At 43.0% G+C, this 16922-nt stretch overlaps 1 protein-coding gene and 1 long non-coding RNA gene across 2 annotated transcripts in view; one reads left to right on the top strand and one right to left on the bottom strand.

Annotated features, from left to right (window-relative positions):
- E230016M11Rik (RIKEN cDNA E230016M11 gene) overlaps positions 1-15419 on the bottom strand; it is a 44054-nt gene extending 28635 nt beyond the window's left edge. Inside the window, exon 1 of the long non-coding RNA NR_040278.1 lies at positions 15083-15419. This is a non-coding gene — a long non-coding RNA (RIKEN cDNA E230016M11 gene). The remainder of the gene's footprint in view (positions 1-15082) is intronic.
- On the top strand, positions 14611-16922 carry Gadd45a (growth arrest and DNA-damage-inducible 45 alpha). Its single transcript, NM_007836.1, has 4 exons — positions 14611-14817; positions 14907-15008; positions 15103-15340; positions 16246-16922. The coding sequence occupies exons 1-4, from the start codon at positions 14774-14776 to the stop codon at positions 16357-16359; spliced, it is 498 nt and encodes a 165-aa protein (NP_031862.1). The 5' UTR covers positions 14611-14773; the 3' UTR covers positions 16360-16922.

The following is a 16922-nucleotide window of genomic DNA, read 5'->3' as shown; positions in this document are numbered from 1 at the left end:
GTCTCTGGATAGTATCCTTTAGTCTTAGCTCCAGACTTTGTCTCTGTAACTCCTTTCATGGGTATTTTGTTCCCTATTCTAAGGAGGAACAAAGTATCCACCCACTGGTCTTCCCTCTTCTTGATTTTCTTGTGTTTTGCAAATTGTATCTTGGGTGTTCTACATTTCTGGGCTAATATCCACTTATCAGTGAGTGCATATCTAATGACTTCTTTTGTGATTGGGTTACCTCACAAAGGATGATATCCTCCAGATACATCCATTTGTCCAAGAATTTCATAAATTCATTGTTTTTAATAGCTGAGTAGAACTCCATTGTGTAAATGTACCACATTTTCTGTATCCATTCCTCTGTTGAGGGACATCTGGGTTCTTTCCAGCTTTTGGCTATTATAAGTAAGGCTGCTATGAATATACTGGAGCATGTGTTCTTATTACCAGTTGGAACATCTTCTGGATATATGCCCAGGAGAGGTATTGCTGGATCTTCCGGTAGTACTATGTCCAATTTTCTGAGGAACCTCCAGACTGACTTCCAGAGTGGTTGTACAAGCTTGCAATCCTACCAGCAATGGAGAGTGTTCCTCTTTCTCCACATCCTCGCCAGCATCTGCTGTTACCTGAATTTTTGATCTTAGCCTTTCTGACTGGTGTGAGGTGGGTGGAATCTCAGAGTTGTTTTGATTTGCATTTCTCTGATGATTAAGGATGTTGAACAGTTTTTCAGGTGCTTCTCAGTCATTCGGTATTCCTCAGTTGAGAATTCTTTGTTTAGCTCTGTACCCCATTTTTAATGGGGTTATTTGAATTTCTGGAGTCCAGCTTCTTGATCTCTTTGTACATATTGGATATTAGTCCCCTATCAGATTTAGGATTGGTAAAAATCCTTTCCCAACCTGTTCGTGTTGGCCTTATATCTTTATTGGGTTATACAAGCATCTTGTGCTTCATTGAAGATAAATTTTGCCTCAAAAACATTTTAATCAAAGAAATAATTAATTTGTTATTTTATATGTATGTGTGATTTGTCTGTGTATCATGTGTGTGCAGTGTTCACAGAGACCAGAAGAGGGTGTCAGGTCCCTGAAACTGGTGTTACAAACAGTTGTGAGACACTTTGTGGGTGCTGCAAATTGAACTCAAGTCTTCTACCAGATCAACAAGTGCTCTTAATTGCTGAACATCTCTCTAGCCTCACTTTAAAATGTCTTAAGTAAAATATGTTTATTAGGGAAAACATCAATAAAAAATGTGAAGAAAAAAAAACCAGCATAACTTGTGATTCTACACTCAAAGGAGCACTGCTTACATTTTAACATGTGGTCTTCCTAATTACTTCTACATACATACATAGCATTGAGTTGGACAGAAAGTTTTATGTTTTAATTTTGTAAATAAACTGTGTACTAACAACATACTTAAAGATTCTTTATAATTATCTCCTAAAGGATTAGTTTGCTACATAGAACAAGGGTTCTACATTTGTTTGGTGATGTCTGGAGCCTATGATATCCAGCATTCTCTGCAGCAGCATATGTAGAATGTGAAATCACTCCCTAAAGAGCTTCCTTGATTGAGACCTGAATCCTAGCTACCAGAAGATCACAGCAGTAAATCATTAGGCTGGGAGTAGAACATTTATTTGATGCAGTACATAAAGTATCATCTCAGAATTTGCTCTTCTGTCATCCTCAGATAGTTAAACTATTAAAAAAAAACCAGTCTGGTTCGTTGGACTTATTTTTTTAACTTGGGGAGACCTGCATCATTGCATGACTAGGTTGTCATGATCTACAACCTCAGAAACATGACACAGCATGAGCTCATACAAGCAAAGCTCACATATATGAAATTTAAAAATCACACTAAATTGAAAACTATATTTGAAGTCAACAAAGTGACAGATCACATTAGAACTTCTATTTTAAAAGTCCCATTGCCAGTACTGGGAAAATGGCTCAGGGGACAAAGTGCTCAAGAGTAAGTTTCTGCATTCACATCTTCAGAACCCATGTAAAGCCAGATGTGGTAGTGAGAATCTCTAACCCTAAATCTCTAAAGTAGGCAAAGAATCCACAGAACCAGCTAACCTGACATATGCAGCTGCAAACAAGAGATCCTGTCTCAAACAGGATGACCAGAGACTGACGTCAATATGCTCTCTGTGACCCACATGCATCTGTGCTCACACACATGATCATTAACACATTAAGTGTGGTTCACTTAGCAAGAAGCGTGATAACTTGTGGTTAAATATTCTGGTGAGTCCTCTTTTGCCAATGATGGGAAACATTTGGACAGAATCATTTGAAAAGTAGAAAAGCAAGGGCCAGAAGCAAAGATCTGTGAGAAACAGAACCGTCTTCAGCTTTACACTTCTGGCAAACGATAAAAGGCATCTCTAATGACAGCAGCCAGATGGAGATCAAATGACAGCTGGGAGTTGATAATGGCCCCCAGCCCTCCGGCAGAGAAGCACAGGGTAGTGGCAAGGGGTGTCAGATGGGTGGGGGTGAGGGGGTGAGGCCGGGTGGGGGGAGTATGTTCCTGGTACTGCAGCTCAATTCTGGGAGCAACAGTATTATCCATGTCAGCCATGGCCAGTTGTGAGGTGCTGCCTGCCAGCCAACTGCTACATCCCTGAACCATGTCAACCCTTTCTTCCTTTCTACTCTGGCCTCTATTAGTTACTGGATACTATCAGCTAATTAATGTCCCCTAAGGAGGGAGGGTCCAGATGTTGAGGCTGCAGTTGCTGGTTTGAAAGTTCACAAACACAGGAAGCCTTCAGAGGATGAGAGAAAACATACAGCCATTCTAAAGTGGATTTGGGGGAAGTCATTGTTTGGTATATAAAGAGGCACAGATGAGAAATATTTGCATAACAGCAAGGCCAACTCTTTAGCGCACAGAAATACATCATTTCCCATTGTCCAATCTCCTTTCATGAGGGCTGACTTCATCCAGGAAGGATTGTGCATATTGCTTGTAGCCAAGGCTGCACTGAAATTCAGAGGAAGCTTTCATCACAGTGGGCGGACTGGGAGGTCTAGTATTTTTGTTACCATCAACGACAGTGTAAAGGTTAGAGAAAGTGAAAACAGACATGGTGTTTTATTTAGATGAAAGAAATCAGAACAAATATAGTTAAAATAGAAACTGTAAAGATGGGACCATATCATGAACAATGTATGACTTTTTATCATGTTCTATAAAAGTACTAAACAGACATATTACTTCAGTTAATGCTGTTTCTTAAATATCATTTGTATGATTTTTATCCCTAGAAAAAGAATGTTATTCTTACCTAGTGCTGGAATTATAGGCATCTGCCACTACATGCATCTAGACATTCTTGAGTTTTGAATACTGTGCAAATAAGCATATTACATTAGTCTAAAAAGCTTTCTTTATTAATTAAAAAACCTAGCAAAAAGTCAAGGGAGAAATGTCATCAAATCTGAGAAAAGTAGGCGGCAGAGCACTGGAGAGGACTGCCTTGAAGGTTGCTAAGAGCTCAATCAAAAAACCTGAGAACTGGCTGGATTCAAGGCCACATGTGTATAGCTTTGGGTCACAGATGGGCTGGTTATGATAAGTTTATATGTAGTATATAAACCTAAACTTCTAAAACAGAGTAGAGGGTCCAGTTGCTAGGGATAATTAGAGACATGCCAAATTAACTGAACTTAATCCAGATGGTCATTAAACAAGAAGCCCACCTGGCCTCAGTTGTTTCGCCATCTGTTGTGGATGTTCTCCAATGTTTGAGTTCCCACCAGTTCCCAGGTGTGGCCTGTTTATTAGGATGCAGTGCCAAGCTGTATACCATAGCATTTGGGAAGCAGTCAACGTGTTGAGGTTAATTCAGCAAACTGTAAGAGCTTCAACTGAACTCTGGAGGTGAAATGGAAAATTTGAAAACTCAATATCAAAGCTGTGAAAAAATGTGTTTTGAATTCTTAGACCCATTCTTTGGAGATTTAAATTGTAAGACCAAAACACTGTTACTGTGTCTGTTTCTCAGTCTGTGTGTCTGTCTCTCTGTGTATGTGTGTCTTTTTGTCTCTGTCTGCCTCTCTCTGTCAGCGGTGATAAGGGATGGTGTGTTTCAGTGACTGCAGAAAATAATAGAATAACAAATTAATAAGTACAAAATGTTAGAGCTGGAGTGGACTTAGAGAGCAGCCTTCTTATTTCCAGCTGGGCTCACTGTGCATCTCAGGGGCTGCGGCTGCACTGAATGCATGTGTGTGAGTGGATGCTGAGTAGAAGCCTATGCTTCCCCGCCCCCCCCTCCCCGCCCCCCCCCCCCCACTCCCTTTAGGCCACTCTAGCTACATCTCTGCTCTGCTGTGTGCCCATTTTGTCTTTGGAGAAAATTCTGCCTTGTGGTTTTCTTTTTCTTTTTAGGTTTAATAACTATTTGGCAAATGAAAAAACTGAGGAATAGAGCCAGTAAATAACCTGCCTTACAGGACATATTACCTAATGCACATCCTTGGAAGGACATCAAACTAGATTTATCATAGTTGGCTATACATACAAAGTACCTACACGAATACTAATTGTACAACATCACTTCAAAACTTCCTTAAATACAGACCAGGTATGAAATGTAAGCATGAAATACATCTACAAGCAGCTTCTCATGTGTTTGTAGTGAGGCTGCCTACAATAGAGAGGACAGCTTGTTCCCCATTTTGAGGCTCCAGCTAAAAGTGCATAGAAAAATCCATGGCTCCTTTGTGTTTAGTGGTCAGAAGGATTAACAAGACTACTTCTCACTCCTGGGCTCACTCCTGGGTCTTATAAGGAGCTGAACCAAAACATATGGGGAAAATCATATGTCATCATGAGAATGTTGTTAAACACCGTCCATCACTGTGCCACACACTGATATGGTCTATGAAGCACAGAATTGTGCAAACAGGACAGTTACAGTGTGATAATGTTATCTTACAGCGTAAGGTTTACTGCTTTCTTAAAAGCATTGAAGTTAGAGGGGTAAACGTTGAAACTATAATAAAGACTGCTCTAACTTTCCTTTATTCTTCATTTCTTTTGTTTTCAATCTCCTGAAAATTATTTGCTCTCCTTATTTGCACTGCATCTTTTTGCACTCTCCCATTTAAAAGAAGGACCTCCATAAAACCTTTTCAGAATTGGGGGATTTCAGTGGTAGAACATATCAAAGATTCAGACCCCAGCATAAAAACAAACAAACACCCATCACCATTATAATCTGTTTATGCTACATTGAAAGAATAAGCCTTGAACTTGGCAATTAAGCACCTTTTTAACCTACTAAGTTTTAGAGTTCAGCATAAGTTAGTAGAGATCACTGATCATTAGTGAATAAAACATACCAGGTGATGGCTCTTAAAAAAAAAAAAAAAACAATCCATTTAACAAAACACTAGGGCAGCATGGAGGGAGCATGAAGAATAATGTGCAATAGTATGTACAACCTTCTGTGCTTTAACAAGGCCACAAGCAAAATAGTATTCCATCAAGACAGCTTCTACTTTGGCATGTACAGAAAGACCAGGATACAGCCCTAACTCTAGTTCATTTGCCACAACCTTAAACCCATACATACATCTTTTCAGCATGAGATCCGAGTTAAAAAATGTTTAAGGGTCTACTGTTTGTAAAGCACTATTCTGCTCACTCGGAGATTGATCAGAGCACCGAACTAAATTTGCAGCCCCTTTAGGGAGCTGAACAACCCCCTTTTTTAGGGGTTGTACTTAAGATATCCTGCATATTAGCTAAATATATTGTGATTTAAAATAGTAGCAAAGTCATAGTTGTGAAGTAACAACAAAATTAATTTTTTGGTGGGGGGGTCATCACAATATGAGGAACTGTATTAAAAAGTCACAGCATTAGGAAGATTGCTAATCTAACCACTGAACTTATACTTGATGCCTGGGATGGCCAGCAGAGGACAGTCAGGTAGCCAAGGTTTTTAAGAAAGATAGATGTGTCAGAGGATGAGCACTGATGTACTTTAAAATCAAGAGAACACCCCTTGCAAAGCAGTTATATTGGAGGGTTTAGAGGTGTTAAAACCTTTACACTTCTGGAGGTGAACAGGGCAGAGACCAGTGCACACATTCATCTTAGTGGCACTTAGCCCCGATTATAAGAAAAGGTTGCCTGATGTTACAGTTTGAAGTAGAGCCAATAGTACTTACTGATAGAGTGGAAGAGGGCAGAGAGAGAAAGGAGTCAGTGGGAGGAAAGGTGATGCCACCAACCACAGCAGGGACAGATTTAGAAGAACAAGAGGCTGGACAACTTTTGTCATCTGAAGTTCAAAATGCTTACTGATAAAGATGAGTAAGCACCAAGGCTCAGCCAACAGCATACACGTTTGACAGTCACCGGGGTATCAGTATTAAGGCCATGAGACTATATGAAGTCATTAAGATTATGAGGACAGATAGAGAAGAGGTTCAAGGACAGAGCTTTTGAGAGGAAGAAACAAACTTTGCAATGAAGCTGATGTGGGAGGAGGAGACTTTCTTTCAGAGAGGAAGCTCCGAGCCTGTAGGAGCAGGGGCAGACCTACAAAAGTCAGCTACCAAGGCACCCACCTTCTTCCCCAGGAACCAGCCTGTTGAACAAAGCCTCTTAAAACCCTCCTGGGATGGAAGCCTTCTGAGGTAAACTTGGGGTGAGGGGTGTCCTGAAGGCTCTGGTCCTCTTATTTTGACATGCTGAATGGCTGGTGAGATTTGAACATCTAGAAGCAACACAGGGCAACTGGCCCAAACTGTCCACCACACCATGACTCCATTACTTTCTCTCCCCATCCCACACCCCTCCATGTAGCCTCTATTGACTCAGTGGTGATCCTCCTATTTCTGCCTCCTGAGTATGAGATTATAGGCATATGCCAACAGGTCAAACTATTCTTTATAGCAGAAAAGAGTTGCCATAGGATAAGTTATTCTTAAACCCCAAATCAGAGGAACTGGGAATACTGTACAGTTTTACATGAGAGGTAACAAATTATCCACATGTAGTAGCTTAGAAAAGAGCATTTGCCATCAAACCTGAAAATCTGAGTTGGATCCCTAGAATCCATGTATGTGGTGGAAGGTCAGAAGTCCTGAAAGTTATCTTCTGACATTTCCACATGTGTGCCTATATGTGCACAAACATGTCTCTCTCTCTCTGTCTCTTTCTCTCTCTCTCACACTACATATGCACACATACATCTCACACACACAACTATCACATATACAAATCATATAACACATATCACACATATCATATACAGATCGCACACATCATAACATACACATAAAGTAAAACAAATAAATGTAAAAAAGTTTATGAATTTTTAAAAAGATATATTTTATTTTTAATTATGTGGATGTGGGGGTGCATATGTGTATGTGAGTGCAGGTGTCCCCAGGAGGCCAGAGGCATCAGACCCCTGTGGGTCTGGAGTTACAGGCAGTTGTGAGCCATCAGACATGGATGCTGAGACCAAACTCGCGTTCCCTTAAAGAGCATTATACTCTCTTAACACAGTACCATCTCTCCATCCCCCCCATTTTTAAATTAAACAACATCTATTTACTATTTCAGAGCTTCTGACTATCTGAAGTCTGAGCACAGCTGCTCCAGGGGAAAGAAGTTGGAGAGGTGAGAAGATGACCTATTCTTGGATCTATAAGTCTGGCTAACAACTCAGGCCTGGGGGTGTTCATAGGCTCAGGTAGGCAGGGAACTTGTACCTGATGTTTAGCTAAATCGACAAAGCAGTGAATTGCCATTTAAATATCTATGCTTATATCCACAGACAAGAGTGACTTCCATTCAGTGAGGGAAGTCCCTCCAAACAAAGGACAGTGGTGAATACAGACACTCATGGCTGCTCAAGATACAGAAAATAAGCAATGGTTATGGGTCCAGCCTGAAGCAAGACAGGAACACCATCTCCTCTAAAGCTCAGGAACATTGCAGAGGAAAATGTGGGAAGTAAGTAAGAGCCAGACAATAGAGTAAAGGCTATGAAACACCATTCTCTAGACTCAATACAAGTATTGCAATTATTAACCCTCAACTACTATAGTTACCTGCATTTGGACCCACCCATGTAAGATCAGTTCTGGGCTGGAGAGATGGCTCAGAGGTTAAGAGCACTGACTGCTCTTCCAGAGGTCTTGAGTTCATTCCCAGCAACGACATGGTGGCCTTCAACCATCTGTAATGGGATCCAATATCCTCTTCTGATGTCTGAAGACAATGACAGTGTACTCATGTACATAAAATAAATAAATCTTTAAAATATCATGTCTATCAACAATAAGTCAAAGAAGAGGGAGTGGGGAGGGCTCCCTGGGCTCTACCCTTTACCTCTGAGCTATTGGTAGTGATTGACCCTGCAAGATGAGGAACCACTGTCTTTAGTTGAGTACCCACTGCTGAGACCACTGGCCTCCAAATTCATGGTCGCACAGACAGCCTTGGGTAATCTCAGTGGGTCACAAAACAAAGTAAATGCTATGCGTGTAAGACAGGTTTGTGGGGAGAGTGTTGGTGAGGTGATTGGGAAGTGGGGGATGCGAGTGGGCAAGATGTGTTTTGTGTGTGTGTGAAACTGTCTACGACATTTAAATAATAACACTATGTAGTAGTACTGGTAGTCTAGACACAGACCACTGGGCTCCCTGTCTAAGTCACAGCATGCTTAAACCAGTGTTGGTCAGGCCACACTCCCATCTAGAAGCTTGATGAGGAAGGATCTGTTTCTAAGCTTCCTTAGGCTGTTAGAACAATTGCTTTCCTTGTTTGCTTCTTTCCAGCCAGCAATGGAAAAACATATTCAATCTCTCTTTAGAGAAGATCCAGTTCTCTTTTAAAGACCTCAACTGAGGCTAACAGTCCAGCCACTCTCCCCTACATGGTCTGCTCTGGACCAAGGAGACACCTATTTAATCTGACTCCCAAGAACACAGCACATGGCAGACATACACATGGACACATACCTAAGCATGCACCGACATGCCTTTATCTGTCTGAGCCAGGGCTATACGGTAGAATCCCCCTTTCTTTCATTCAGAGTCAACTGTTTAGGACCTTAATTACACTTACAAAGTCCTTTCCTCTTTGCAATGGAATGTAAAACCCAATTGTCATATTTTATTAGTTGAAGCAAGTCACGAGTTTTGCTCACACTCAGGAGCAGGTAGAGATCATCATGACCACATTGGACTTTTTCCCATTACTGTGATGGGCCAAGAAACTAAACTTTGTTCCATTCTGCCTTAGACACACTTCTTATGGCTGTAAAGAAGAAAAATATACCTGACATAAAGAAGAAAAGAAAGAGTTGTTGTGGCTCAGAGTTTCAAAGGCTCTGTTGACTGTGGCCAGCTGTGAGGCCATCACATGGGAACACGGGGCAGAGGATGCTTAAATCCTGGCAGGAAGGAGACAAGAGAAAGAAAGGGACAAGGAACTAGGTACATCCTTCAGAAGGGCATCCCTAGTTACCTACTTCTTCCAGCTAGGCACCAGCTCCTAACATTTCTGCTGCCTTCTGAAGTAGCACCACTAACTGCTGATCAAGCCTTTGATGCCCGAGCTTTAGAGGGGTGAAGAAGAGGGAGGAGGAGGGGGGAGGGAATGGAAGGGAGGGTCAACTTTTCATACCTAAGCTACAAATTCAAAGGAAATACTGATCCTAAGGAAAGACACATTTTTAAGTGATGGTAAATCTTGTCCAAATAACGTTCTGAAATAAAAATGGAGGTAAACTCACAGGCTTGCTTTAAAACAAACGAACAACAACAACAACAACAACAACAAAAAACCCCAAAGCCCCAAAACAAAACCAAAAAAAGACTTATCAAGCCTATGCAGATAAACAAGAGCAACAAGAAGTTGAAGCCTTATGATTTCATAACTTGGGATTTCCGTTCTAGGCAGTAGACTATGAGTTGACTCACACCGAAATAACAAGCTCCTTTCCTTCAGTAGCACTGGCTATAGTTTGAAAGGAGGAAACACTACAATTATGTATTGTAGAACCAGTAGTAGGAATGTATGTGTGATAAGGATGAGGATGTTGTCACAAAAACTCTAGTATGGCAAAACAGCAAAATAATTTAATAATTGTCTAGTACCTACTTCCCCATGACTACCAGATATAACCATTTAGAGATTTCATAAATATGATTAAAATGTCACTCTAGTCCTCCATACTTCAACACCTGGGACTACCAGGAGTAGTTTTAAAAATAGCATTAGGAAGGTATGATGCTGCATACCTGTAATTCCAGCACTCAGGAGGCTGAGGCAGAAGGATTGAGAGCTTGAGACTCTGTCAGAAACAAACAGTAACCGTGCTGCTTAGTTTTATGTTAATTTGCCACAAACTAGAGCCATCCGAGAGGACAGAACCTCAATTGAGAAACTGCTTCCATAAAATTGAGCTACAGGTAAGTCTGTAGCATATTTTCTTAATTAGTGGCTCATGTGGGAGGGTCCAGCCCATTGTAAGAGGTGCCATCCCTGAGCTGACCACAGGTTCTGTAAGAGAGCTGTCTAAACAAGCCATGGGAAGCAAGGCAGCAAGCAGCACTCTCCCGTGGGCTCTGCAGCAGCTCCTGCCTCCAGGCTCCTTCCTGATTTGAGTTCCTGCCTTGGCTTCCCCCCAGTGGACTGTGATTCAGGATACGTAAACCAAGGAAACCCTTTCCTTCCCAAGTTGCCATGGTGATTTTATCACAGCAAAAGAAACCCTATCTAAAGCAATATCTCTACATACTGGACTCGTTAGGTGGAATATAATCCAGGACTCTAATATAAAGCTGCAAGCAAGCAGGCGGGCTGAGTGCAATTCCTCCTTCCAACCATAATACTCACAGAAGACAATCACTGATGAAACATTCTAGGGAAATTCAGCAATGAGGTAACACAAGCTTGGCTGAGTCAGAGTGTGTGACATGAACAGTTTTTGAATACCAGATTTGGATAAAATGCCATTTTTTTAACAATAAGGCTAAACATAGCATTAAGTATAGTTTTTGAGGGATAAATACTATACTTTTGCTATGTTATACCCATTTTAAACTTCAAATAGCTGCCTTTAATGGGACACTATAGTCCTATGTTTCATCTGAATTGCATAAACAGTGCATGGTTCGACTCAGCTTCCATTCAGATGAGATGGGACGTTCAGCATAACTAGCTGATGACAGTGAATACCATTTTGTCCTAAAATCCAGTTGAAACATAGGTGTGATGGCGACTCTTGGTTGTCAACTTCATTCAGTACATCTGGAATTATCTAAAATTCAAAAACAGAGGGCACCCCAGTGAAGAAATTTTTGCTTAATTTGAAATAGGAAGATCCACTTCTAATCCAGATCCTGAGGCAGGAAAACACACTCCTTTAATATGGACCTTGAGGTGACAAGACACACTCCTTTAATACAGGTCTTGAGGTGGGAAAGGCACACCTTTTATCTGGGCCATACCTTGTGTGGGAAGCTTAGACATGGAAAAAGGAAGCTTTTGCTCATCGCCTGCTTGCTCTAGCCTTGCTAGCATGTCTATTCCTTCACTGCCATTAGAGCCTACTTTAGTGGGATCCCAGCACATTCAGACGACCAACTGAGACATCTAGCCTCAAGGACGGAACAACTTCTAGATTCTTGGACTTTTTGTTCATAGCCAGCCATTGTTGTATTAGTTGGACTACATACTGCCTGTAAGTCAACCTAATAAATCCCCTTTGTATATATGTATGTGTGTATATACATATGCATACATATATATTGATTTTATATGTTCCACTACTCTAAAGAACCCTGATTAATACAATGGACATACCAAGTAGATCATGAGGTCTTTGTAGAGAAAGGACCAGAAATTTTTTAGGGCTTATATTTTTGAAGTGATGTTAAAGGTGACTTTTCTGAGAATTCATGCACAGGACTGTAGGGTCATGAGGTGGTGATTAATTCTCAGATTCTTTTTAATTCATGACACCCACTGTACTACTGAATGTAGGGTGTTGAGGACACCAAGCTGATGAAGTCATAGTCTCTGCTGTCACATCATCTTCTAATTCTTTGTCAGCTGCATCCTTCCAGAGAACTTCTAAGAAATGTCTAATGGGTAGAGCCCTGGAGTTCTAGGGAACACAGTTCATTAGTCTCCAAATGGTGACTCGGAGTGGTTTGTGTCATTATGGTATTTTAAAGATGGTATTTTAGTGCCAGTTACCTGTATTGTTCCTGGAACAAAATTAAGAAAGGAAGCGTTTATTCCTGGGTACAGTTAGTCCATCATGGGGAAGGCTTGACAGCCAGAGCTAGAGGTGGTTGGTCACATGGCATCCTCAGTCAGGAATGAACCAAGAATGACCATGCTCAGTGTAGCTGTTTTCCTTTTTACATGCAGTGAAGACCCCGAGCCCATGGAATGGTTTTATCCATCCTAATCTAGATGACCCATCACAGTCACGCCCAGAGGCTTGTTTTAGTAATGGCTCTTGATCACCATTAAGGTAACGGTCACTGTTAACCATAGAAATTGAAGCCTAAACTTCAATATTGAGATTTTGCCCCTGATGCTGTTTTGTAGGGCTAGAGATCAAATTCTGAGCCTGGGCCTGGAACAAGCTAGGCAACTGCTCTACCACTGACCTAGAATCCCAGGCCCCCAATGGTAGAGAAATTCTCTCTCTCCTCTCCTCCCCTCCCCTCCCCTCCCCTCCCCTCCCCTCCCCTCCCCTCCCCTCCCCTCTCCGCTTTATTTACTTTTGAGTGCTCTAACTGCATGTACACCTCATGCCAGAAGAGGGCATCAGATCCCATTATAGATGATTGTGGGCCACATTTAGTTGCTGGGAATTGAACTCTGGACCTCTGGAAGGATAGCCAGTGTGCTTAACCACTGAGCCAACTCCCCAGTCCCAAGGGATTCTTTAACAAAGCATCGCCATTTAAAGCTTTAAGGCGTAAGTATGAGGTACACAGCACCCAGGGTAAGTCATACACTGACATTTGCTCCTTTACTCAACTTTTGTCTCTTGGGGACATCTCCAATAAGTGAACTAGAAAACCAACCTATAAATTATCCATTAAGTTAAGATTAAGAGAATTTGAAAATATTTTGTCCACAAGAATAAAAACTTGCCGGGTATGGTGGCGCACGCCTTTAATCCCAGCACTCGGGAGGCAGAGGCAGACGGATTTCTAAGTTCGAGGCCAGCCTGGTCTACAAAGTGAGTTCCAAGACAGTCAGGACTACACAGAGAAACCCTGTCTCGAAAAACCACCCCTCCCCCCGCAAAAAAAATCTTAAGGATAACTCACATGTACCTCTGCAAAATTTACTTCTGTAACTGTAAGCTACCCAGTGACCTCAATATTAGCACTGTTAAGAATGCAAGCATATGGGCTGCAATTTCACCACTCTCCGTGACTAGTAGGTTCAGGCAATGCTTTTGTATTTACTGAATAAGCTCATAAAACAAAGAGAGTTTTGAGCTATCCAGTAAAAGTTTGCATTAAAAATTGTTTTTACTTTGTAACTCCTGCTTGCAGTTACGAGGGTTTGCCTTCTACCTACAAGTTGCTATTATCTCAAAGGTGAAATTTGAGCACATGGCTAAAATGTACTACAGTTACAGCTTCATGATTCAGCTTCAGTAATTCAGAGTGAGCTCATAGACAGTAAAGGTGGTGTCATACTCTTCTGCCTGTGATGGGACGCTCAGGGAACATCGTGAGCACCTCGAATTTCCATGATGGCACCTCTGAATACCACAGAATTTCTCTCTTAGCTCTTACTTGATCAGAAGGAGCCTTCTTCAGGAAGGATTCTAAGAACGGTGAATTTGGCTCGTTAAACATGCGATCACCAGCTCCCCACCTTACATGGAGTAGGCAGAAATTTCACCAACTTTTTGTGGAAAAGATTCCAACTTGGTACTGTGCCACCACTACACACAAATGCGATTTTTTTTTTTTTTTTCTTCTCCCTGGAGTTTCAAATTCTCACAACCAACCAAAACCAAATCAAACCAGCCATCAGGGCACCAAAAGACTACTACTGGGAATAAGCAGGTTTACCTGAAACTTGCATATAAACACTGAAGCAAGCTTTGCCCGGCATGTCTGGACACTTAAAAATATGCTTACTAACAACAGCTAGACTGGAGTGCATTAATCCCTGGAAGTAAAATTTAAAAAGCAGCCCCTTAACACAAAGGGCACGAAACGACAATCAAAAGATGTCCACAACCAGAAAAACAATTGGCAGGCTGTTTCAGTCAGAGCTGAGGACACTTGAACCACTGCAAAGCCCTCCGCACCAGAAGGCTCCACAAACTACCTAGAGCTGGCTCAGGACCCCACCAACCGGGTTTCAGCACCACCTTCGTCCCGTGGGCTCCCTCCCGCGTAGCTCCGCCCCTTTCCGCTCAACTCTGCCTTGCTTTGGTGGAGCGAGGGTCTGGGTGTCAACGTCTGCTAATTTGCATAACCCAATGGCCTGACTGCATGCAAATGAAGCTGGACCTGGTTGGCTGAGGGCTAGCCCCATATCTCCGGAATCGGGCCCTTTGTCCTCCAGTGGCCCCGAGGCAGCAGTGCAGAGTTCCCCAGCGAGGCTAGGCGAGCAGCCGGCCGGCCGGAGCGGAGAAGGGAGGGTGGGAGCGAGCGCAGAGCCGGCGCCGCGCACTGTGGGGGCCAGGAGCAGCCCGCGCGCCGAGGGAGGGACTCGCACTTGCAATATGACTTTGGAGGAATTCTCGGCTGCAGAGCAGAAGACCGAAAGGTAAGTGTGCCTGCCGACTCGGTGGCCGCCGCCCCTCCCGCCTCGCGTCCGGGGACCCGGCTGACCCGCTCTCACCCTGCCGCCCGCAGGATGGACACGGTGGGCGATGCCCTGGAGGAAGTGCTCAGCAAGGCTCGGAGTCAGCGCACCATTACGGTCGGCGTGTACGAGGCTGCCAAGCTGCTCAACGTGTAAGTGGCCCGCGTTCCCCGCTCGCCCACCCACCCGCCTCTACCCCGCGCCCCCCTGAGCGTATGCAACTCACCGCTGCCCCGCTGCCCGCAGAGACCCCGATAACGTGGTACTGTGCCTGCTGGCTGCTGACGAAGACGACGACCGGGATGTGGCTCTGCAGATCCATTTCACCCTCATCCGTGCGTTCTGCTGCGAGAACGACATCAACATCCTGCGGGTCAGCAACCCGGGTCGGCTAGCTGAGCTGCTGCTACTGGAGAACGACGCGGGCCCGGCGGAGAGCGGGGGCGCCGCGCAGACCCCGGACCTGCACTGTGTGCTGGTGACGGTAAGAGACCCGGGGCTGCAGCCCAGAATCTGCTGGGGTGGACCTTGTCCGAGCTGAACGCTGATCTCGCGGGGGTTGTGATAGGGTACGGAGCGTGTCTAAGCTCGTGGGTGGCCTCCAGCGGCGGAAGATATCCCTGTGAGTCAGCAAGCTGCCCAGCTGCTACCTCTGCTTACCTCTGCACAACCTCGCGTGGCTAATTCTTTGAGCAGAACAGATTAGATAAAGCCAAATAAATTCCCGGTTTACCCTTCGTTAAGAAGTTAGCTTCATTCTTCATTTGCTGTCAAAGCTAAAGGTAGAAGTGGTGTAGGAGACAGACCTTATTAATTCCCTGGATATAGATAGATACTCTGAAGTGTACCGAGTGGAATTCTTTTCTTTGCTGCTCTTGAGTTTGTTTAAACGAGCTCCCTCCTCCCCACCGCTTAAAAATGTGTGGTGGGTTGATAGTGTTTTCAGAAAGAACCGTGCTGTCTAGGTCTTCTGGTTTTTTGTTTTTGTACTCTTTCTCTTCTGACTTGTGTAGGGAAGTGACTGCCTGGTTACTTGTTGCTGCCAGTAAAATGTGCTATTCATCGTCAGGGAAGATAAGAGTTCAGCAGCTGCCTGCCCTGCAGCCCTCACCGTGCACACAGCCTGAGAATGCTTTTCAGGAGTCTTTTACTTATGACCCACCAGGGTACATGCTTGGAAGGGAGGTCTTAAGAATGGTAACCTCATGCAGAATGGGGTAGTTAATATGCAAAACTCTGTGTAGTTCCGTGCACGTTACAGGTGTTTAGACTATGCTAGATGCTGTTTTTAACAGAATGTTCGGGGTTTGGCCCTTTCAAAAGTAGCACAATTAGTAGCAGAAGCTGATTATTTTCCGGGGAAGTAATTTTTTCAAAATCTGTTCACAGAACCCACATTCATCACAATGGAAGGATCCTGCCTTAAGTCAACTTATTTGTTTTTGCCGGGAAAGTCGCTACATGGATCAGTGGGTGCCCGTGATTAATCTCCCGGAACGGTGATGGCATCCGAATGGAAATAACTGAACCAAATTGCACTGAAGTTTTGAAATACCTTTGTAGTTACTCAAGCAGTCACTCCCCACGCTGATGCAAGGATTACAGAAACTGATGTCAAGGGGCCGAGTTCAACTGCACGAGGGCTCAGAGATGACTTTGCAGAGGGAGAGAGAGGTGAGCCTGAAGAAGGAAGCTGCGAGAAAAGAGAAATCCAAGGCAAAAGGGACAAAAACTACAAAGCACTGCAAGAAAGAAAACTGCTAATTTAGGATGGCCAGGTTACTTTCAAATAAGCCAAATATTGCTTTGTTGAAACTTTAAATGTATAGCAATAGTTTGGGTATTTTTTTTCTTTTTTTTTTTTGGTCTTTATGCCCTCAAATAAAAGGAAAGTAAAAGAGGATTAATCATATTTTCAAGCCACAGTTTAAATGTATTTTGATGAGATGTTAAATTCTCAGAAGTTTTATTATAAATCTTACTAAGTTATTTTATGATGTGAAAGGTTATTTATGATAAAGTTTTTGAAGCACATTATCTAAAATAAACTGGTATGGAATAATTGT

Source organism: Mus musculus, chromosome 6, assembly GCF_000001635.26.
Source record: "Mus musculus strain C57BL/6J chromosome 6, GRCm38.p6 C57BL/6J".
In the NCBI taxonomy this organism is placed as follows: Eukaryota; Metazoa; Chordata; class Mammalia; order Rodentia; family Muridae; genus Mus; species Mus musculus.
The sequence above is the reverse complement of the archived record's forward strand: the minus strand, read 5'-3'. Positions and strand labels throughout refer to the sequence as shown.

What these genes read in the sequence shown, in the direction of transcription:
- Gadd45a (NM_007836.1), top strand. Translation starts at nt 14,774, where the DNA reads ATGACTTTGGAGGAATTCTCGGCTGCAGAGCAGAAGACCGAAAG. An exon ending in GCAGAGCAGAAGACCGAAAG is followed by an intron (nt 14,818 to 14,906) that starts GTAAGTGTGCCT and finishes TGCCGCCCGCAG; the next exon opens with GATGGACACGGTGGGCGATG. An exon ending in GCTGCCAAGCTGCTCAACGT is followed by an intron (nt 15,009 to 15,102) that starts GTAAGTGGCCCG and finishes CGCTGCCCGCAG; the next exon opens with AGACCCCGATAACGTGGTAC.